This window comes from Anolis sagrei, chromosome 6 (assembly GCF_037176765.1).
Source record: "Anolis sagrei isolate rAnoSag1 chromosome 6, rAnoSag1.mat, whole genome shotgun sequence".
In the NCBI taxonomy this organism is placed as follows: domain Eukaryota; kingdom Metazoa; phylum Chordata; class Lepidosauria; order Squamata; family Dactyloidae; genus Anolis; species Anolis sagrei.
In genome coordinates, this window is record NC_090026.1 from 56,815,151 (window position 1) to 56,838,779 (window position 23,629).

At 41.8% G+C, this 23,629-nt stretch overlaps 1 protein-coding gene across 5 annotated transcripts in view; it reads left to right on the forward strand.

Moving 5' to 3' along the window:
- Positions 1-23,629, forward strand: part of EPHA5 (EPH receptor A5) — a 339,685-nt gene that overhangs the window by 40,817 nt on the left and 275,239 nt on the right. For all 5 annotated transcript variants that reach the window (XM_060781405.2, XM_060781401.2, XM_060781402.2 and 2 more), the window contains exon 2: positions 15,711-15,775. In XM_060781405.2, coding sequence (XP_060637388.1) covers positions 15,711-15,775 — 65 coding nt within the window. The remainder of the gene's footprint in view (positions 1-15,710; positions 15,776-23,629) is intronic.

The following is a 23,629-nucleotide window of genomic DNA, read 5'->3' on the forward strand; positions in this document are numbered from 1 at the left end:
GGTTTGGTGGGCATTGACCTTGAGTTTGGGAGCTGTAATTCACCTACATCCAGAGCACTGTGAACTCAAAAAATGATGTATCTGGACCAAATTTGGCACAAATACTCAATATGCCCAAATGTGATCACTGGTAGAGTTTGGGGAAAATAGACCTTGACATTTGGGAGTTGTAGTTGCTGGAATTTATAGTTCACCTGCAATCAAAGAGCATTCTGAAGCCCACCAATGATACAATTCAGCCATGCTTCCCGCACAGAACCCCCATGACCAAGAGAAAGTACTGTGTTTTCTGATGGTCTTTGGCAACCCCTCTGACACCCCCTCTCGACCCCCCCAGGGGTCCCGACCCCCAGGTTGAGAAACACTGGTATAAGTTATCAGGAGGAGGATCCGGGGATAAGGAAGGATTTAATTGCACGAACCATAAAATAAAGTTATTCTGAGGTCATTTTATGTAACGTTTGGTCTGGGAGTATCTTACATTCAATCACTGAAGACACATTGGAATAACCAGGTTTTCAGGTTCTTCTTGAAGATTGCCAGTGTGGGGGCTTGCCTAATGTCTCTGGGGAGTGAATTCCAGAGTCAGGGGGTCACCACAGAGAAGGCCCTCTCCCTCTTCCCCACAAGTCGCACTTGCGATGCAGGCAGGAGTGAGAGAAGGGCCTCTCCAGAAGCTCGAAGAGGTCGTTTGGGTTCATAGATAGAAATGCGGTTGTGCAGGTAGGCAAGTCCCAAACCATTCAAGGCTTTGTAGGTCAAAACCTGCACCTTGAATTCGGCTCGGAAAATAAACGGCAGCCAGTGGATTATTCTGATTTTGAGGTTCAAAAAATCTGGAAGATATGACCTGATATTTTTCTCATGAAAAGCAAAATGGCATTTGATATTGGGCAAGCTGAATGCGGTACAATGCTAATCATCAGAACTAAACCTGCTTGCTGGATGTACAAGCTAAATTGTTTGATAGTTTTGAAGCTGAAAGAAAATATATTCAGCCAGCATTTCATAATGTTTTTCATCGTGCATAGAATATGATTATGTAAAGGATATGAAAACTTCTTAGTACAGATCATATTTTTCAATGCTTCAGATTTTCCTTAGGGTCTAGTTTTCTATGCTTTTCTTTCACAGAGTTGTGAGTGACCATTTTGTATTTTAGCAGAATGATTGCCTGAATGCATCTATTTTATGTCCCCCATTTGCTTCAAACAACAAATTGGGATGGCGTAAAACTAGCTTTACTAGACGCTTACTTCTTGGGAGGAGAGCAATGTCCAATCTCGATAAAATAGTAAAGAGTAGAGACATCAGACTGGCAACAAAGATCCGCCTAGTCAAAGCCATGGTATTCCCTGTAGTAACCTACGGATGTGAGAGCTGGACCTTAGGGAAGGCTGAGCGAAGGAAGATCGATGCTTTTGAGCTGTGGTGCTGGAGGAAAGTTCTGAGAGTGCCTTGGACTGCGAGAAGATCCAACCAGTCCATCCTCCAGGAAATAAAGCCCGACTGCTCACTGGAGGGAAAGATACTAGAGACAAAGTTGCAGTACTTTGGCCACATCATGAGGAGACAGCAAAGCCTAGAGAAGACAATTATGCTGGGGAAAGTGGAAGGCAAAAGGAAGAGGGGCTGACCAAGGGCAAGATGGATGGATGGCATCCTTGAAGTGACTGGACTGACCTTGAGGGAGCTGGGGGTGGTGATGACCGACAGGGAGCTCTGGCGTGGGATGGTCCATGAGGTCACGAAGAGTCGGAGACGACTGAACGAATGAACAACAACAAAACTAGCTTTGGGGTGAAGAGTAGTTCTTTATTATTAGCAGATTGCCTTAAGCACTGATAATCTTGGCTATATGTGAAAGAAACAAGCATCAGTATCATTATATGAGTGCAATACTAATTCCATTTTGTTCACTAATATTCCAGAAACATTTAGCTGTGTTGCAAAACTGAACCTAGTGGGTTTACATTTTTGATGTTTTAATTAATGTATGCAAAGTAACCATGCTATCAAACATTCCATCTAATTATATTCATTACTTGCTTCTCCAGGACAGGTTTTAATTAGTCATACAACAATGTAGATCAATACTCATCATATGCCATTGCAGTTTACAGAAAGTATGCACACTTTGAATAGCTTAATTGTTATACTCTGAGTTCCCTTCAGATCATATAACTGTAGAAGAAAGTCTCTTTGGAACTTGGTCTTCTTTTTGCTCAAGTTTTCTTTTTTAAAAACAGATTGTCTTTATAAGAATGAATATTTTCAGGTATATTCTTGGTGGAATCACCTCTCAGTGACAACACTGTATCCAAATTTATGATAGTTCTTCACTTTTGGATTCTTTTTTTATCACAAGTGCTCTTGGACTTATGGGTTGCTTACATATAGGCTGCATACATGTTCCAAGGAGTTTCATATTTTCTCTCATCTTTTACATTGGAAAAGCATCTTTTTATTTTGCAACTATCAGTGAAAAGTAGCAGGAAGGGGGCCCTAATATCTTTTTCCTTTCTTTATGTGAAGCTTCAGGGAGAAGGGTGCAAGTATTAGAGCAGGGGTCCTCAAATTTTTTAAGCAGAGGGCCAGGTCACAGTCCCTCAAACTGTTGGAGGGCCGGATTATAATTTGAAGAAAAATGAATGAATTCCTATGCAAACTGCACATATCTTATTTGTAGTCAAAGAAACACTTAAAATACAATAATTAAAATGAAGAACAATTTTAACAAATATAAACTTATTAGTATTTCAATGGGAAGCGTGGGCCTGCTTTTGGCTGATGAGATAGGATTGTTGTTGTTGTTGTTGTTGTTGTGTGCTTTCAAGTAGTTTCAGACTTAGGTTGACCCTGAGCGAGGGCTGGGTAAATGACCTTGGAGGGCCGCATCCGGCCCCCGGGCCTTAGTTTGAGGACCCCTGTATTAGAGGCTAGTGATTCAGATCATAGAGTCAAAGTGTTGGAAGAGACCACTAAGGCCAACTCCCTGCAATGTAAGGCTACATAATCAAAGCACTCTCGGCTGATGGCCGTCCAGTCTCTATTTTAAAACCTGAAAGAAGGAGATTCCACAACACCCCAAGACATGTTTGACAAACCTTCGAAGAGGTCATGACACTTTTTAATCTTCTCTTAGAACATGGCTTGCAGACCATTAATTGTTTTGGTTTGATCTCATGTGACATGTGAATGCCACCAAGAGGATTCTTGTCCACTTAAAGATATATCCATTAGGGCTGGGCGGTTTCGTTTCGTTAATTCGTAATTCATTAAAAATTCGTTATTTTTTTGTTAACGAAGCGATAACGAACCATTCTGGAGCAACTTAAAAACGAAACGAATTTTTCAATTCGTTTAGTAAATGCTTCGTATTTCGTTATGTATTTGTTTCGTTATTGGTTTGAGGTCGTTTCGTTATTATTTCCGCATGTCTGGGGCAAGTTTTATAGTTGTTTTTTGTTTAATTAGTGAAAAAAAATTATAATATCACACCAACAGTCAACAACAGAGGGAGAGGGAAGCTTCAGAAGTTTTTTTAGCGTATTGCGCAATCGCGGCCGCCATTAACGAATCGATTCGTTATTGTTTCGTTATTGTTTTGTAATTTTTTTACCATTTACGAAATTTCGTAAATATCGAACTTTTTTTAAGGAAAATTTCGGAATTCTTTTAAATATCGAAACGCAAAAAAACCCAAAAAATGAATCGATTTTAGAAACAAATTTTTCCGTTGTTACCCAGGCCTAATATCCATGGTCTCTTCCTGTTCTTCCATTTCTCTCTCTTGATGTTGTTACACTGCAATCCCCGACACCCTAGCTACCATAGCCAGTGATGAGGTTGGATAGGGAGGTATAGTCCAACAGTATCTGCAGCACCATAAGTTACCCACACCTACTTAAGTGTTCTGCCAGTATCAATATGTACGGGATTTATTTAGTGAAGAAGAATATTCAATGATGTGAGCTACAGTCTGTAATTGTATGTTTCAGATATAAGTACAAACATGGACCTGGCACCCTAAAATTGTGTACTAGGGCTGGGCGGTTTCGTTTCATTAATTCTTAATTCGTTAAAAATTCGTTATTTTTTTATAACGAAGCAATAACGAACCATTCTGGAGCATCTTAAAAACGAAACAAAATTTTAAATTAGTTTCGTAAATGCTTCGGATTCGTTATGTATTCGTTTCGTTATCGGTTTGAGGTCGTTTCGTTATTATTTTCGCATGTCTGGGGCAAGTTTTATAGTTGGTTTTTGTTTAATTAGTGAAAAAAAATTATAATATCACACCAACAGTCAACAACAGAGGGAGAGGGAAGCTTCAGAAGTTCCCCCTGTCCCATTTGGAGATTTTTTAGCGTATTGCGCGGTTGCGTCCGCCATTAACGAATCGATTAGTTATTGTTTCGTATTTGTTTAGTTAATGTTTCGTATTTTTTTAACATTTACGAAATTTCGTAAATATCAAACTTTTTAAAAGAAAAATTTCGGAATTCTTTTAAATATCGAAACGCAAAACCCCCCAAAAAACGAATCGATTTTAGAAACAAATTTTTCCGTTGTTACCCAGGCCTATTGTGTACACTGTTTGTGTGAGAATGTGTCTTCAAAGAATTCTTAGAGAACACATACAATAATGCTGAAATTATATCTTCAAGATTCTTCAATAGGATCTTGCAGATCATATTTCATTTGGCTTGGAGACTTAAAGTCTTTTCACAATACACAATTATAGCAACGTGTTTCCACTTTAACTGCTATGGATGTATTTCATGGAATCCTGGGGTTTATTGTTTGGGGAAGTGCTGGAGCTCTCAGTCCATCCTTAAATTGGATTCCTTAGAACAGAGCCACAGTGGTTAAATTATAGTACTATAAGTACTTTGTGAGAAATGGTAAATGCAATTCATCTAAATACTATGGTGTTCTCAAGTTATCTCCTTATATTATGTGGGCTACAAGTCCCTCCTAATCTGTATTGCTTGTCTTAGGTTTAACACAGAGAAGATAGAAGCAAAATGTCACAATTCGTTTAAACAGTGACATGACTTCTTTCTTGATTATCTTATTGCTGTTATCAGAGTGCAAGAAATAATTCTTAATTTTTTTCAGCATCTCCTATAACCCCAGCTGATTTTGGGCAATTGGCTTTCTTTTTTTTTAATAAATTGTTTTTATTAGTTTTCTTATATACAATATAGTTAAAATATAGTTAGAACTGGGAATAGTCAAGGGTATCTAATACGCATCTAAGTGAGTCAAAAATACAATAAAAAAACGCCAGCAAGAATACTAGGGATCTGGGGTAGGTCACTGAAAAGTAAGGAAGAAAAAAAAAACCCAAAAAACAACAACAAAAGAACTTCCAGTCTTCTTTACCGTGGTATTTTCTAATTTGTACATAGTTCTTTATTTTATTTCACCATCCCCCTTCTTCATTTCTTTTCCTGGGGGCAATTTCTCTTGTTTTCTTCAGTTTAGTTGTATTATCAGTTTTATTTTTTCTTTTCTCATTTGGTCTCTTACTAATGCCCAATCTGATGTTTTTTTTGTGTCTTTTTGTGTGTGCATTCAGTAATTGTGTTAAATTGTCCATGGACATTATGTCTAATATTTTAGACATCCATTGTTCTTTGGAAGGAATTATTTTGTTCTCTAATGATGAGCATAATTTATTCTAGCCACTGTCAACAAATAATTCAGCAGTCTGTCTTCATTTTTTTTCCAATTCTATATCAATAATTCCCAATCTATATGAGTAATAATGTAAATGTCCGTTTGTGACAGACATCATATCTCCCAAACTACTTTGCCGATTACTACGAAATTTTGACACAATGCAGCATATGAACTGGTGAGTGTTTTAAGGTATTCACATACCCACTACATAGTTGAAATCTGCCATTGCTATTATTCTTTGCTTCTGTGAAAGTTTAATCTTTTGTTCCAAGGAAATATTTTTCATGTCTTCCATCTCGCTGGGTGGCCTGTACAAGACTTGTGCATGGATTTGTTTTGGTCATTTTCCTTCTGGCTTCTTCGGACGCCTGTAATGGCATAGGCTCCACCATGTTTTATCGCCAGAGCCAGACCACATGGCTGCCGGTCGCAGTTCTCTCTGCTTTATTCAGGATCATGCGGTGTGCAGAAAAGCTGCCGCATGCTTGCATGGGGTTTCCCTGTGAGTCCTACCTGTTGGGCCAATCAGAACAGACGAAACAGTCATGATGTGTCTTGCACAAGCTGTATCTGTTGAATGGGGTGAGCACCACCATTTCTCAATTGTATCCTGGCTCCAAAGAGAGGGACTTCAATCTGATTGCCTTGCCCTTGCTCACTCTTATCTTTAGCTTTTGGCATGGATTGGCCTATCTTCCTTCCTGACTGTGAGAGCCGTTCAGCAGTGGAACTCTCTGCCCCGGAGTGTGGTGGAGGCTCCTTCTTTGGAAGCTTTTAAACAGAGGCTGGATGGCCATCTGTCAGGAGTGATTTGAATGCAATATTCCTGCTTCTTGGCAGGGGGTTGGACTGGATGGCCCATGAGGTCTCTTCCAACTCTTTGATTCTATGATTCTATGATCTCTAGCATTGAATCTTTTTTTTTTATTTTCCTTTATTTTCTGGATTCTTTATTTAGTGGGACTGGGAGTTGGAAAGTGCAGGTGGGTGGGTGTGCAGTGTTTGTGGGCATGCTTTTCTTTTAGGGTGGCTCTGAGCTTTGAGTTACCCTTTAACCTCTACTAAAGCCTTTAGTTTCTCTTATCTCTCCTCCCTCCTGTCTTTCATCAAAACAGTACTTCTAAAAGATTATTGTTATTAACAATTATAGGAATTCCAGCAAACAGCACAGTTTTATTTTCAGATAAACTACCTACCTACCTAAACTCACCACTAATACCTAATAATTTCTGGATCATACAGGAGTACTTTTCTAATAAGGGGACATGCTGCTCGCTTGCTTATGGATGGTGGGCTGCTGGTCTCTCCTCCGGTATGTTGTGAGAACAATAAATGGAAAAGTTTTGGAAGAAGTTTCTGTTGTTTTTTTAGTAAAGAAAGTGTAATAGTGGGTTGTGTGATGTGGAAGTGCATCTTTGACATTTGGCAGGAAGGTATGGTGCCTTGCTGCTGCTCCTGGAGAAATTACAGGGCAGGGCTTTGGGATTTTGGGATTTTTAAAAATAACTTTATTTCTAGGAAGAAAATAAATTATTAAAAATCAGGTGATGATCCAAATGTTATGAAACTTGATGACCCAACAGTGGTAGATGTGTCCTCCAAATGTGGCAATTTTCATCCTGATAGCCCTAATAATGATGGAAAGGGGAGCCTGTGAAGCCCCCCCTGTTGCCAATGGGCCGGACCGAGCCACATTTTTTGACTGTGGACCAAAAGAGCTATTTGGCTACCCACCCATTTTCGAGAGGCATGTGGAAATGGATCAGCGGGCCCCCTGGAATTGGGACAGCAGCAACGACTCGAGGTTCAGCTGAAACGCACAAGCCTAGTCTGTACTGGTTTATTGTTCCTACACGATTACTCTTATTTTCTTCTCTGGCAAAAAAAATTCAGTTTTGCATTCTTACTAGAGAAAATCCATTGAATTGGTAGGGGTTTGCAAAGTCAGTGCTTAGGAACATTCCACCTTTCTTGTTGGGAATGACAATTGAATTTATCTTTCTATTCAAAGGCAATAAATCTTGCAACAAAAAAAACCCCTCCATGATAGTTCACCTTAGTGTCATCATAAATCAGTAACAGTTTGGACACAGCTACTGAAACATTTTTTATGGGAATTTCATTTTCAGATTCATGATTTTTTAAAAGGCTGTCTTAAGGATGGAACCAATGATTAATTTTAGTTAATTTCTTCCAGTTTTGGCAAAACCTTCATAAACTGTGAAGTTCTCTGGAATTTTTGTAGTTTGGGATTTGGTCTGTGAGAAAATCACACTTTTTCATAGAAGATGTGAGCACAGAAAGAGTATTTTCTGCACATAAAGTGCTTTTTCCTCCAGAGTCACTCTATGGCAGAAGTGTCAAACCCATTTTTATTGAGGTCAACATCAGCCTTATGATTGCTTACAAATGGCCATGGTATCCATGGTTGGAGAATCCATGGATACAAAGGGCTAGAGTTTTTTTTTTACATAGTGGTTTGTACTCCTTACCTTCTACTCATTTTTGGTCTCCTAACAACAACTCCCATCATTTTTGATTATCTGAAATGTAGCATAATGGCAATTGCAAGCAACAGCACTCTGAGGCTGAAGAAAGGTTAAAGGACATTTTGAAGTCAGATATGATATCCATAAGCTTTGTATCTAAATTCAAATCTGCAGCTTTCGAGATGTTACTATTGGTATAGTGGTATAGTACCAGAGGGTACTCACTAATGCTTCCTCTTCATCCTGGAAAGAAGTGACGAGCGGAGTGCCGCAGGGTTTCATCCTGGGCCCGGTCCTGTTCAACATCTTTATTAACGACTTAGATGAAGGGTTAGAAGGCAAGGCCATCAAGTTTGCAGATGACACCAAATTGGGAGGGATAGCCAATACTCCAGAGGACAGGAGCAGGATTCAAAACTGTCTTGACAGATTAGAGAGATGGGCCAAAACTAACAAAATGAAGTTCAACAGTGACAAATGCAAGATACTCCACTTTGGCAGGAAAAACGAAATGCAAAGATACAGAATGGGGGATGCCTGGCTCGAGAGCAGTACGTGTGAAAAAGATCTTGGAGTCCTCGTGGACAACAAGTTAAAGATGAGCCAACAATGTGATGTGGCGGCAAAAAAAGCCAATGGGATTTTGGCCTGCATCAATAGGAGCATAGTGTCTAGGTCCAGGGAAGTAATGCTACACCTCTATTCTGCTTTGGTTAGACCACACCTGGAATATTGTGTCCAATTCTGGGCACCACAATTGAAGAGAGCTGTTGACAAGCTGGAATGTGTCCAGAGGAAGGCGACTAAAATGATAAAGGGTCTGGAGAACAAGCCCTATGAGGAGCAGCTTAAGGAGCTGGGCATGTTTAGTCTGAAGAAGAGAAGGCTGAGAGGAGATATGATAGCCATGTATAAATATGTGAGAGGAAGCCATAGGGAGGAGGGAGCTTCCTTGGAGACTAGGACACGGAACAATGGCTTCAATGGCTTGTTTTCTGTTTCCTTGGAGACTAGGACACAGAACAAGGGCTTCAAACTACAAGAGAGGAGATTCCATCTGAACATCAGGAAGAACTTCCTGACTGTGAGAGCCGTTCAGCAGTGGTGGAGGCTCCTTCTTTGGAAGCTTTTAAACAGAGACTGGATGGCCATCTGTCAGGGGTGATTTGAATGGAATATTCCTGCTTCTTGGCAGGGGGTTGGACTGGATGGCCCATGAGGTCTCTTCCAACTCTTTGATTCTATGATTCTATGAGCTCTAGTCATGATGTCTCTAGTCATGATGAGGAATATAGGAGTTATAGTCCAGTCTCTGAAGGGCCACATAAAATGACATGGTGGGCTGGATTTGGCCCGTGGGCCATGAGTCTGTCACAGAATCACCTGGGTAGCCTAGAAACTTCCTAGACAGGGCATTTTGTTTGATGGACAGGGTGAAATTTGCAGGTACCTGTCCTGCTGGTGTAAGGGATTGTGGCATATACTCTTACTTTCTTATATTACTATTAACTGAATTAGAAAAGTAAAAATGCAATAGACTGAAATAACTGAAATAATTAATTTGGAAAGCTTGGTTTATGAATAAATGTCATCGGTTAATACAGCAGGAAGCAGGAAGCAATCTAATTAACCCACCCCCAAAATTGTGAAAATTTCAAGTTCAGTGTTAGTTTAGCACTGTATTTTTTTGGAGGGGGAGGGGGGAATAAAAGGGCTCAACATACTCTTAACGATAAGCCAAAAAAGGAAGCTGTTATAATTTTCCTCAGCTTGCTTAAGTGTGTGTAGATTTATTTTTTAATTACACTCTCTATTTGGACTACGGATTTTAGGTAATGCAAGAAAAATGTTGTGAGCTTGGGAATAGTTTATTGCTATTTTATGTAAAACTGTCTGTTAATTGGCTGTATAGCTTGGCAGGGTAAAATGCTGTGGATTTAAGCACAGGCAGGGCTGCAATTCTGTCTAGAGCAGAAGGCACAATCTGCCAAGGACTGCTGCTCCACAACCTCTTCGGAAGTGCCTGGAATCTTAAAATGTATGATTGGCCCCCTTCCCTCCTCCACTGAAGCACTGCCTCTCATTTCGATTGTACAGTGTGATAGACTAAGCTTGAAATCCCTTTGCAAACAGAGTCTTTCTGGGAGCAGAATTGTCGCTGCAGTCAGCACACCCCAGTACTCCACCCATTCCTCCCTCTTGCTTAGCCTTAGCACATTAGTTGTATTGCATAAACTGTACATATGTGTATAGCCCAGTGCCAACAACCTGATGCATATGAGAAGTAATCCTTAGGGATGTGAAATGTTTCCTTCTCAATTTCACTGTTTCTATGAACACCACTTGCATTTTCTTTCTGCCCTTGTTTTCTATTGTGTTGGGAGGCTTTGTCATCCTGCCTTGAAATTTATGGAACCTTTTTTTATACATTGTCCTTAATAGGCACATTTCTTTGTGCACGTAATTTACAGAATTTTCCCATTAACTGAAATGTGGTCAGTGTAAACACTCCCGCCCAATTTTGTGCCTATCAGTTGCACGTTTTGAAAAATATATGCATTGTTCTGCACACCCTTCTTTCTGTCTGTATTTCATTGATTTTATTTGTGCCTTGTATTTTCCCCAAGATGAGGCCACTATGAAACAACTCATAAGCTTTGAAAACTCAAAGATGCTCTGTAGGCAAGGACTGCATTTTCTTGCAACATGTTTTGGGAAATGTGAACATTAGGGCTGGGCAACCATGGAAAAATTTGTTTCTAAACGCAATTCATTTTTAGGGGGTTTTTGCGTTTCGTTTTTTAAAAGAATTCCGAAATTTTTCTTTTAAAAAGTTTGATATTTACGAAATTTCGGAAATTATGAAACAATTTCGAAACAATAACGAATCGATTCGTTAATGGCGGACGCGATTGCGCAGTACGCTAAAAAACCCTCCAAATGGGACAGGGGGAACTTCTGAAGCTTCCCTCTCCCTCTGTTGTTGACTGTTGGTGTGATAATTTATTTTTTTTATCACTGATAAAACAAACAACGACTATAAAACTTGCACCAGACATACGGAAATAATAACAAAATAATAACGAAACAATTACGAAACACTTACGAAACAATTACGAAACGAATTGGAAAAATTCGTTTCGTTTTTTAGTTGCTCCTGAATGGTTCAATATCGCTTCGTTATAAAAAAAAATAACGAATTAATAACGAATTACGAAATTAACGAACGAAACCGCCCAGCCCTACTGCACACCCTTCTTTCTGTCTCTATTTTATTGATTTTATTTGTGCCTTGTATTTTCCCCAAGATGAGGCCACTATGAAACAACTCATAAGCTTTGAAAACTCAAAGATGCTCTGTAGGCAAGGACTGCATTTTCTTGCAACATGTTTTGGAAAATGTAGACATGCTGCTTTTGTTAAGGCTATTGCATACAACAGGTTTTCATTCCATGCCCAGTAAAGCTCTCCTGACCTGATTTAATTTCAGATTTTAATCATTTTTTAAAAATATTGCCTACAGTACTAACACAGGAGCTGGTCTTAGGAGAGAGTAAGGAGAGGGAAAGGGTTGGTACTCCAGCAGGATGCTGCTATTTCGGCAGCTCTAAACTTTCATCTAAACATGCATTTCTCAGGAGGGTGAGGCTGAGGAGGAGGAGGAGGAAAGAGGAGGAGGAGGCGGGAAGCAGCATGGTGCCACAGAGCAAATAACTATCACTCGCAGAGCCTTTGGGGACAGTTTGAGAACCTCCACCATAGACCATGGTTCAAATTCATTCTCAGCCATTTAAATCTACTGCATAACTGTGGGCAAATTATATCATAGAATCATAGAATCAAAGAGTTGGAAGAGACCTCATGGGCCATCCAGTCCAACCCCCTGCCAAGAAGCAGGAATATTGCATTCAAATCACCCCTGACAAATGGCCATCCAGCCTCTGCTTAAAAGCTTCCAAAGAAGGAGCCTCCACCACACTCTGGGCAGAGAGTTCCAGTGCTGAATGGCTCTCACAGTCAGGAAGTTCTTCCTAATGTTCAGATGGAATCTCCTCTCTTGTAGTTTGAAGCCATTGTTCCGCGTTCTAGTCTCCAAGGAAGCAGAAAACAAGCTTGCTCCCTCCTCCTTGTGGCTACCTCTCACATATTTATACATGGCTATCATATCTCCTCTCAGCCTTCTCTTCTTCAGGCTAAACATGCCCAGTTCCCTAAGCCGCTCCTCATAGGGCTTGTTCTCCAGACCCTTGATCATTTTAGTCTCCCTCCTCTGGACACATTCCAGCTTGTCAATATCTCTCTTGAATTGTGGTCCTCTCAGTCTCAGAAAAAAGTAAGGGAAAACCTCTTATAAACAAATCTTTCCAATAGAAGCAAGATTCACCTCATGGTTACCATAAGTCAGAAACAATTTGAAGGCACACAAAACACAAACTAGCCATTCCCTGCCACACATTGTTGTGGCCCAGTTTAGTGATCTGGAAAATAAAGTAATGAGAAAGTGTTGGTTTCTAATATATGTAAAATCTTTATGCTTGTGGGTAAGTAGTATTTCTTGGTGTTTCTTTGCCAGTGTTGATGTGGAGAGTGTCTGGTTTGCCTGCTCTGGAATATGCAACATATAATTGTCCTTCTTTAGGGATCCCTTTCAAATCTAGGATATTATCTCTTTCTGTGTGTGAATCATAGCTATCTATCTGTATTTATGACTGAATGGCTCTTTGTCAGGAGGGCTTTGATTACATTTGCCCTGGTGAAGAGAGTTGAACTGGGTGGCCTTAAGTATTTTCTGTTGGTCCTGGGGGTTCTGTGTGGGAAGTTTGCCCCAATTCTGTCATTCGCGGGGTTCAGAATGCTCTTTGATTGTATGTGAACTATAAATCCCAGTAACTACAACTCCCAAATGCCAGTGTCTATTTTCCCCCCAAACTCCGTGTTCAAATTTGGGCATATGGAATATTCGTGCCAAGTTTGGTCCAGATCCATCATTGTTTGAGGCCACAGTGCTCTCTGGGTGTAGGTGAACTACAACTCCCAAACTCAAGATCAATGCCCACCAAACCCTTCTAGTGTTTTCTGTTGGTCATGGGAATTCTGTGTGCCAAGTTTGGTTCAATTCCATCATTGGTGGGGTTCAGAATGCTCTTTGATTGTAGGTGAACTATAAATTCCAGCAACTACAACTCCCAAATGACAAAAATCAATTTTTTGAGTGAAGGACATAGATTGGGTTGTTAGGTGCATTGTGTCCAAATTTGGTGTCAATTCGTCCAGTGGTTTTTGAGTTCTGTTAATCCCACAAACGAACATTAAATTTTTATTTATATAGACTAGCTGTCCCCTGCCACGCATTGCTATGGCCCAGTCTGTAAATATGTGTTTTGTGTGTATATATATTTGTGTATATGTTTGTTTGCATTTACATATGTGTGTTTGCATTTATATATATGGTTTTGCACATGCGTTGTAATGTATTTAGTATTATTTGGCATTTTAAGTCTCTTCCACTGTGTATATGTGTGTTTGCATATGTGTGTGTGTGTATGGTTCTGCACATGTGTTTAATGTATTTTTTTGGCTTTTTAAGTCTCTTCTGCTGTGTTTTTCAGTGTTTTTATGAGTGATGGTCACTCATTGGCCTGATAAGTGTCTTGTGTCCAAATTTGGTGTCAATTCATCCAGTGATTTTTGAGTTCTGTTAATTCCACAAACGAACATTACATTTTTATTTATATATCGAGAGAGAGATAGAAGGAGGGAGAGAGATGATGTATGCACATATATCTGGAAAAATTAGCCATGTAAACAGAATAAAAATGACCTGAAACGAATTACAGTTCTTCATTAAATATTATTAAAATCATAAAGATTCCCCTACTCTTTATTAACAAATTACATCTCCCTACTCATACTTATTTATTGATACATGCATTCTATATAAAATGACTTCAATTGTACTTAATTTGAAATGAATTACTATTATACTGATATTGATAATTTAATTTGAACCAAAAATAAATATTGTCATTTGATGTTGATCTATTTCTTTGACTATAGCACAATTTCTTTCCCCAGTGACTATAATGCATTTAGTTGTTTTCTGCTGAACTTTGACAGAAAACTTCCATGTCTGGTTGAAGGCTTTCATGGCCAAAATCACTGGGTCGCTCTGACTTTTCTGGGCCGTATGACCATGTTAAAAAAAACAGGGGAATTCCATACAATAATCAATCAGGGCTAGCTAACTCCTACCAACAAAGAATCCCCCAGGTAGCAACCAGCCAGGCTTTGAAACTGCAAGGCCATTAGATTCTAATAAATGTGGCCAATTGCAACATTTACGCCTGCCTCAAATAGACAAGAGGTCTTTCTCCCACCCTAGACATTCCACAGATATATAAATCTCACTTGCCTGGTTTCTAACAGACCTCACAACCTCTGAGGATCTGAGGATGCCTGCCATAGATGTGGGTGAAACGTCAAGAAAGAAGGTTCCTGGAATCATAGAATCAAAGAGTTGGAAGAGACCTCATGGGCCATCCAGTCCAACCCCCTGCCAAGAAGCAGGAATATTGCATTCAAATTACCCCTGACAGATGACCATCCAGCCTCTGTTTAAAAGCTTCCAAAGAAGGAGCCTCCACCACACTCCGGGGCAGAGAGTTCCACTGCTGAACGGCTCTCACAGTCAGGAAGTTCTTCCTCATGTTCAGATGGAATCTCTTCTCTTGTAGTTTGAAGCCATTGTTCCGCATCCTAGTCTCCAGGGAAGCAGAAAACAAGCTTGCTCCGTCCTCCTTGTGGCAGGCCCGTAGCCAGGATTTCGTTTCGGGGTGTGTGTGATTTTTTTCCGGGGGGGGGGGGGTCGGGGGGGGGGGCTGAGCTTCGGGGGGGGGCTGAGTCTGAGTGAAAGAGGGTCTAGCCTAGCAAACCTTTTGTATTGTTACCCCAATACCCCCATGCATATGGGATATATTGAGTATGATGATCAGATCATGATATGAATAAACATAACAGTTTAAATAATGCACCAGTAAGGCCTTTTCGCAAACCACCATGAGAATTTGGGGGGGGGGGCTGAACCCCCTCATGCCCCCCCCTCCCCGGCTACATGCCTGCCCTGTGGCTTCCTCTCACATATTTATACATGGCTATCATATCTCCTCTCAGCCTTCTCTTCTTCAGGCTAAACATGCCCAGCTCTTTAAACCGCTCCTCATAGGGCCATACAGCTCGGAAAACGCACAGCAACCCACTTCCATGATTGCTTTTAAAATATATATACATCTTGGAAATATTGCAAATACTGGGAGACACAGAAAAAAGGAAATTAGTGGCTGCATGTAGCCTGTGGGATGAAGTGATGTTGACACTTACCTAGAGTTTCTTGCATTTTGTTGTGCATTGGTTATTGGCAATGGATGTAGAATGATGTTACAGTCATTTGTTGCTTCTGATACTTCACATTCATTTAGTATCCTCTTGTTTTACATTCAATGAAATAATCTTTCTGTTGTTTGTTTTCCCCAGTGAATTTATTGGACTCACGATCAGTAATGGGGGATCTTGGATGGATCGCATATCCAAAGAATGGGGTAAGTCTCTGAAGTGTCATTTGTTGTGCTCATGGTTCTCTTTTTTCATTGTTCTCCTTTTGTAACTTGAAATTCTTCAGGGTCAGTTGCTAGTAGTATGAGCTAGAGGAAATTTTAGCGCTCTGTGAAAAGCCTTTGTTGTAGTAGAGTCTGTTGGCAACGCTGCAACTGGTAGTAGGAGTGGTAGAGGAGGGAAACAAGACGCCCAGGTGTTAGATGAGGAACAGCAAAGGAAGAGGATCCGGGAGATACTTATGTCACCCACTGATGAAGAGACCTTTGAGGGTTTCTCCGAGAGTGAAATGAGTGAGGAGGAGGAAGGAGATACAGATGGGAATAGAGGGACTAAGAGGTTTATTCGAGAGCAGGAATCAGACGAGGAGTGTCAGAGAAAGGAGATCAAGGACATACTTACTCCTCTCACGGAGGAAGAGGATTTCATGGGTTTTTCTGGAAAAGATGGGTCTGGGAGTGATGGGGACGAAGAGGAGCCACTGGATTGGACCAAGGTACAGAAGGTTCAGAATGTGTGTACTCAACCAACGTCTAGTGACACTTTTGTGGGGTTTTCTGGTGGCGGGGATTGGCAATCAGGTGATATTGTGGAATCATGGGGAGACCTAAGTCTTGACAAGAGGTAGAACAGTTGGAGGGATGGGTGTTTGCGTTCAGCTGTGGAAGCTAAGCCAGCTGAGAGTGATGAGGATGGGGTGGAGGGCAGCTCATCATCGGATGATGAGCTGTGAGATAAATGTAGACATTGGAATGATAGAGCTTTGCAGTAGGCAGAATGTTGGTTTCGTGTCTTGGGTCTTGTCGCTGCCGTTTTTCTGTTGGGCTTGGGTGCTGGATCTGCAGGTTGCTGTTTTGCTCCATGTACCGACCAGCTTGGATTCTCGTAAGTGCGGATTTCTCCTCTCCTTGACTTCAGACTGCTTTTGACGACAACGCTGCCTTGTGGACTTTGGAACCTTCAACTGGGATTTCTTTGACTTTGGACTGCATTTGGATGATGGCTTCTCTTTGTTTGTTCGTTTCCTTTGAACTATGTGATTTTGGAGTGCTTTGGAAGAACTCTTGTTTAATCTGGGTTTTTTTGCCAGTTTAATCCAGATTATTGTCTGAGTTTGTTTTACAATCTTGAATTTGCTACAACCTTTGAATTTTGACCAGAGGCACTGAAGCAAGTGTCTCTGAGTCCTGTTTGCTTTGCTTTAATAAACTATTGTTTTGGATATACGCCTGTGTCTGGCTCTTTAAGGCATCTGGGTTCTGACAGCCATCCTAGTATTATGTGCTCGTCATTTCTGAGTGGCAATGAGTTCATGCTAAAGGATTTCTCCTCTTTTGATATATGGGACTATTGAAGATGTATTATGTCTTATTTATTTTGTTTGCATAAGTCATGAATATTAGAGCGAAATGAGACAATGTTGTGCAGCATTTTGAGTTTTAGAGAAAGGGTGCATCTATTCTGTAGAATTAATGCAGTTTGACACCAATTTAAATGCCATGGCTCAATGCTGTGAAAGCATAGGAGTTGTAGTTTAGTGAGACACCAGCACCCTTTGGCAGAGAAGACTAAAGGCCTTGTAAAACTACAGCTCCCATGATATCATAGTGTTAAGCTATAGCAGTTAAAGTGGTGTCAAGCAGTATTATGTCTACAATATAGATGCACTTCAGGATTAGCTGTGCTAGATAAGAATAACAGTGTTTCCAATCAAGCCACTTATAGAAGGCTCCATGATTCCCACCTGAACTAGATGAAGCAAAAAGGAAGGGAGTCAGAAGAACCATGGTCATGCAAGACTAATGCCATATATAGTTTATCCTTGAGATCTGAAAGACATTGGGTGGAATTTCCTTGAATATGGACAACAGCCATGAGATTGTGAGGGACAAGGCTGCAGAAGCTGTTCTCTAGTTGCCTATTCACTTCCTCCTCACTGTGGTGTGTTGAAGGACCCTCTGACATAGGTAACCCTAACAGAGACGGTATTCCATTATTTTCTTCTAAAGCCCTTTATACGCTGCCCATATATCCTAGGATCTGATCCAAGATTATCTACTTATCCCTTGTTATCTGGCAGTGGAGACTCATATAATCCATTTCAAAGCAGATAACCTGAGATCAGATCCTGGGATATAGGGCAGTGTAGTCGGGGCCTAGGACTGAGAGAGTATGGGTTTCACAGAATCACTCAGTGGGTTTCTACACTTGTCCTGAAATTCAAACTCTCCTCTCCCAGAGTCCTAATGTAAAAAAAAAAAAATTATACGAAATTTACATATTTTGTCTGCCCCCAGAAATATGTTATTACACACATACACACACAATAGAGAATCTTGGTTGACTTGCTTGATAGAGGAATACTCTATCACAATCCAGTGAAAGAGCACAGCGATTGTGTTTCCCCTTTTTTCATGCACTCATGGAGGCATCACTCATGGCAGTGAAGCTTGCAAAGACAAATAAATATGGCAAAGGACTCGGAGCTAAAGTGGGTGATGGAAGAGAATCTGCTCAGTTCTAAAATTAGAAAAAGCACTGCTAGGGTGCAATAGGAGGAGCGGATGGAGTTTTGATGATAAGAAAATCAGAACAATGTGGCAGCAAGATAAAGCAACACATGCTAATTAACTAAGATAAGATGAAGAAAAATGTATATCACATTTTGTCTGTTTTCACCCTTTACCCAGGGGCCCATTCACATTACAGTAATGTAGCACGATTGTTGCTCAATCTGCCACGGATTTGTCCTGGGGAATCTGCAATTGGCAATTTAGCTAAGAGAATTTATAAGTCTCAAAAATGCCACTGTAGTCTCCATGTTCTCTTCAGTTTCATGGAATGGGACCATGACAGCTAAAGTGGAATAATAGTGTTACAATTCTGTAGTGTGATTGGGTCCCATGCATTCTCCCTAGAAAAAAATGGTGATAGGGATGTTTGCAGATAATCACCTTTTCCCCCCACCGGCACAGCTGGTGAAAGGGAGAGAGCTTTGCCTCCTCCCCCCAAGGATGAAAACCAACCCAAAGTAGTTCCCGATGGTACTACTTTGGGGGCGGAGCCGAGAGGGAAATAGCCTTCCTCCGGCTCAGTCCTTTCTTGACGTTGACCCACCTCACCTTTCCAGTGGCGCAGTGGGTTAAACCCCTGTGCCAGCAGGACTGAAGACCTACAGGTCACAGGTTCGAATCTGGGGAGAGTGCGGATGACCTCCCTCTGTCAGCTCCAGCTCCTCATGTGGGGACATGAGAGAAGCCTCCCACAAGGATGGTAACACATCCAAACATCCGGGCGTCTCCTGGGCAACGTCCTTACAGACGGCCAATTCTCTCACACCAGAAGCAACTTGCAGTCTTTCAAGTTGCTCCTGACACGACACAAAAAAACCCTGCCCATTGGTTGCCTTAGGGAGCCGGATAGGATTTCCCCCCCTTCTATGTTTCTAGGAGGGTTTTTTCGCCTATCCTATACTGTTACTAGGGGGCAGATTGGGTTTTGGTGGTTATAAATAGGTTTAGGCGGAAAGCAGCTATAATAAGAAATACATTTGGTGTGCACCCAAAGCATCCCCTTTAGGGACAAAAGCCATTAACATAAAACATCAGCAGTTGTCACTCGAACTGGGGTGACTACAGAATAAATGCCTTTGAAATGGGGAGGGTCTTACTTACTCAACATCCTTGGGGAAGATTCCTCCAACACATTTAGATCCTTCGGTTCCCTCCAGTTACCGCCCTGGGCAAGATGATTGAGAGGGCAGCAGCGGAGCAGTTGCAGCAATTCCTAGACAACACAGCCGGACTACATCCCTTCCAGTCCGGCTTCCGTGTGGGACATGGGACAGAGACTGTACTGGTCTCCATCACGGATCACCTTCGATGCCAGCTTGACCAGGGCGGGTCAGCGCTGCTTGTGTTATTGGACCTCACAGCAGCATTTGACACAGTCGACCACAATCTTTTGACCCACCGCCTTGCTGTTGCTGGAGTCAGGGGGACAGCTTTAAATTGGCTGTCTTCCTTTCTTCACAACCGTGGACAGCGAGTGGAGAGGGGAGGCCTGGTCTCTGAGAGGTCCCCTCTATCTTGTGGGGTTCCTCAGGGGGCCTTTCTCTCCCCTCTGTTATTTAACATCTGTATGCGACCACTTGCTCAGCTGGTTCGAGGTTTTGGGCTTGAGTGTTATCAGTACGCCGATGTCACTCAGCTGGTGCTGAAGATGGAAGGCTGACCGGATTCTGTACCCGATTGTTTCCATCAGTGCCTCGAGGCCGTTACTGGATGGCTGCGTGCCAGCAGGTTGAGGGTGAATCCAGCAAAGACGGAGATCCTATGGCTGGGTCGACCGAGCAGTGGGGACATCCAGCTGCCTATCCTGGATGGCGAGGCGCTACGCCCGTCATAATTGGTAAAGAGTCTGGGAGTCCTTTTGGACTCTCTACTGACGATGGAGGCCCTGGTCTCTGCTGTTAGCAGAACCGCCTTCTTTCATCTGCGGCAGGCTAGACAGCTGCCCCCCTACCTGTCCAGGGACGACTTAGCTACGGTGATCCAGGCCACGGTCATCTCAAGACTGGACTACTGTAACGCCCTCTACATTGGCCTTCCTCTGTCGGTGATCCGGAAGCTCAAGTTGGTACAAAATGCAGCTGCTCGGCTTCTTGCGGGAACTCCGATGAGATGCCACATAACACCAATCTTACTACAGCTGCATTGGTTACCAATTGAGCACCGGATCACTTTCAAAGTGATGGTACTCACCTTTAAGGCCTTGCATGGTCTGGGGCCAATGTATCTGAGGGACCACCTCACCCCCTACCAACCCCAGAGATCCCTCCGTTCTGAGGACCAAGATTTATTGGAAGTCCCCAGTGTCAAGACCTTGCGTCTAACAGCAACCAGACGCAGAGCCTTCGCAGCAGTGGCACCATCGCTCTGGAATACTCTGCCACCTGAAGTCCGTGCCTTGCGGGACTTACCAGCTTTCCGCAGGGCATGTAAGACATACCTGTTTCGACAGGCTTTTAATGTTTGATATTGTTGTTTTTAAATTGTTTTAAACTGCTTTTAAATTTTGTTAGATTTTAGTTATTCTTGTAAGCTGCTCCGAGCCCCAGGGGAGTGGCGGCATATAAGTTTAAATAATAAATAAAAAAAATAAATTAGCTAAAAGGTTATCCAGGTTTATGTCACCCGGGAACTGGGTGCTTCGCCCTATTGAGCCGAGCGGTAGGCCGGGAAGGGACACCACCTCGGCTTTATACACGTTCATGCTAGTCTAATTAGGAGATTCAGTTATTGATTTAATTAGGTAACAATTAATAAAGTTGCCCAGTTTTAAATGCATAATTGTTGTATGGTGTCTTCATTTGGGGGGTTGGCAGGCAATCCCCCTTCCCACATCTCAGAGTCCTAGACCAAGATTGAAACCACTATACTAGAGCCTTCTAAACATTTCATGTTGGTGCCACACTTTTTATGCCCTTGGGAGATTTTTCTCCAATTTTACTAGTTTGTTTTGTTCATCCAAATTAAGATACGACACTCCTGTCTGTGAAAACAGTTGCATCTTTTCCTCAGTGACTTATTTGTTTTATGTATGATCCACCTTTCTCACAATCTAGGAGTCAAGGCAGCTTAAAATAGAAGTTTTAACAAGGTGCAGTTGAAGCATATGACAAAGTTTAAAACCATAGAATATGTAAATCGTTATATTAATACAAATAAAAAACAGTTAATATCTCTGAAATTCTTGCAGCATCCTTCAAGAATCCTTTTTATTTTTCTATGCATTATTTTATATTGTGGTTCATTATGCATGTCCTATTAGGTGCCATTTTCTCATGTGTGTCATTTTTCAAAGCACCAATAGGGTTTTGCTTTGTTTCAGGTAAGTACCGTTTTGTTGCCTTTTTGGAGAACAAGTACACTTTAAATCAGGGGTGGGAATCCTCTGGCCTTCTGGATATTATTGGAATGAAGGTCCTATCTGCCCTAGTGGAACACTAAGAGTTGTCATCCAGCTTTATTTTATTATTTCTCGTGTCAGGGCAGCCAGTCAGTTATATTACATTTCTATCAGAACAAAGCAAACAAACAGAGAAAATACAAAATGTGTGAGTTTGGTAGTTGATTAAATGTCCTTTGACCAGTATCTGGCCACTTGGAGTGCTTCTGGTGTTGCTGCAAGAAGGTCCTCCATTGTGCATGTGGCAGGGCTCAGGTTGCATTGCAGCAGGTGGTCAGTGGTTTGCTCTTCTCCACACTCGCATGTTGTGGATTCCACTTTGTAGCCCCATTTCTGAAGGTTGGCTCTGCATCTTGTGGTGCCAGAGCGCAGTCTGTTCAGGGCCTTCCAAGTCGCCCAGTCCTCTGTGTGCCCAGGGGGGAGTTTCTCATTTGGTATCAGCCATTGGTTGAGGTTCTGGGTTTGAGCCTGCCACTTTTGGACTCTCGCTTGCTGAGGTATTCCAGCGAGTGTCTCTGTAAATCTTAGAAAACTATGTCTGGATTTAAGTCGTTGACGTGCTAGCTGATACCCAAACAGGGGATGAGCTGGAGATGTCTCTGCCTTGGTCCTTTCACTATTGGCTGCCACTTCCCGGCGGATGTCAGGTGGTGCGATATCGGCTAGACAGTGTAATTTCTCCAGTGGTGTATGGCGCAGACACCCCGTGATAATGCGGCATGTCTCATTAAGAGCCACATCCACTGTTTTAGTGTGGTGAGATGTGTTCCACACTGGGCATGCATACTCAGCAGCAGAGTAGCACAGCGTAAGGGCAGATGTCTTCACTGTATCTGGTTGTGATCCCCAAGTTGTGCCAGTCAGCTTTCGTATGATATTGTTTCTAGCACCCACTTTTTGCTTGATGTTCAGGCAATGCTTCTTGTAGGTAAGAGCGTGGTCCAGAGTGACTCCCAGGTATTTGGGTGCGCTGCAATGCTCCAGTGGGATTCCTTCCCAGGTGATCTTCAGAGCTCGGGATGCTTCTCTGTTCTTGAGATGTAAGGCACATGTCTGTGTTTTAGATGGGTTGGGGATCAGCTGGTTTTCCCTGTAATAGGCAGTAAGAGCACCTAAAGCTTCGGAAAGCTTTTGTTCTACCATCTCAAAGCTCCCTGCTTGAGCAGTAATGGCACGATCATCAGCATAGATGAAACTCTCTGTCCCTTCTGGCAATGGCTGGTCATTTGTGTAGATGTTGAACATGGATGGAGCAAGTACGCTCCCCTGAGGCAGGCCGTTCTTCTGTTTCCGCCATCTGCTTCTCTGGCCCTGGAACTCAACAAAAAAGCTCCTGTTTTGTAGCAGGTTTCCTATGAGGTGGGTGAGTTGGTAGTCCTTTGTGATATTATATATTTTCCTCAGGAGGAGGCGGTGGTTCACAGTATCATAGGCTGCTGACAGGTCTATGAAGACAGCTATACCCAGAGGTCTACAACATCATAACTTCTGCTTTTTACCAAGGATTCCCAAACTTTCTACCAGGGGTCCTCAAACAGGTCACAGTCCCTCAAACTGTTGGAGGGATGGATTATAATTTGAAAAAAAAAATGAATGAATTACTTTGCACACTACACATATATTATTTGCAGTGCAAAAACACTTAAAACATAAAATAATTAAAATGAGGAACAATTTTAACAAATATAAACTTATTAGTATTTCAATGGGGAAGTGTGGTCCTGCTTTTGGCTGATGAGATAGGATTGCTGTTGCTGTCTGCTTTCAAGTAATTTCAGATTTAGGTTGACCCTGAGTGAGTGCCGGGTAAATAACCTTGGAGGGCCGTATCCGGCCCTCGGGCCTTAGTTTGAGAACCCCTACTTTCTACC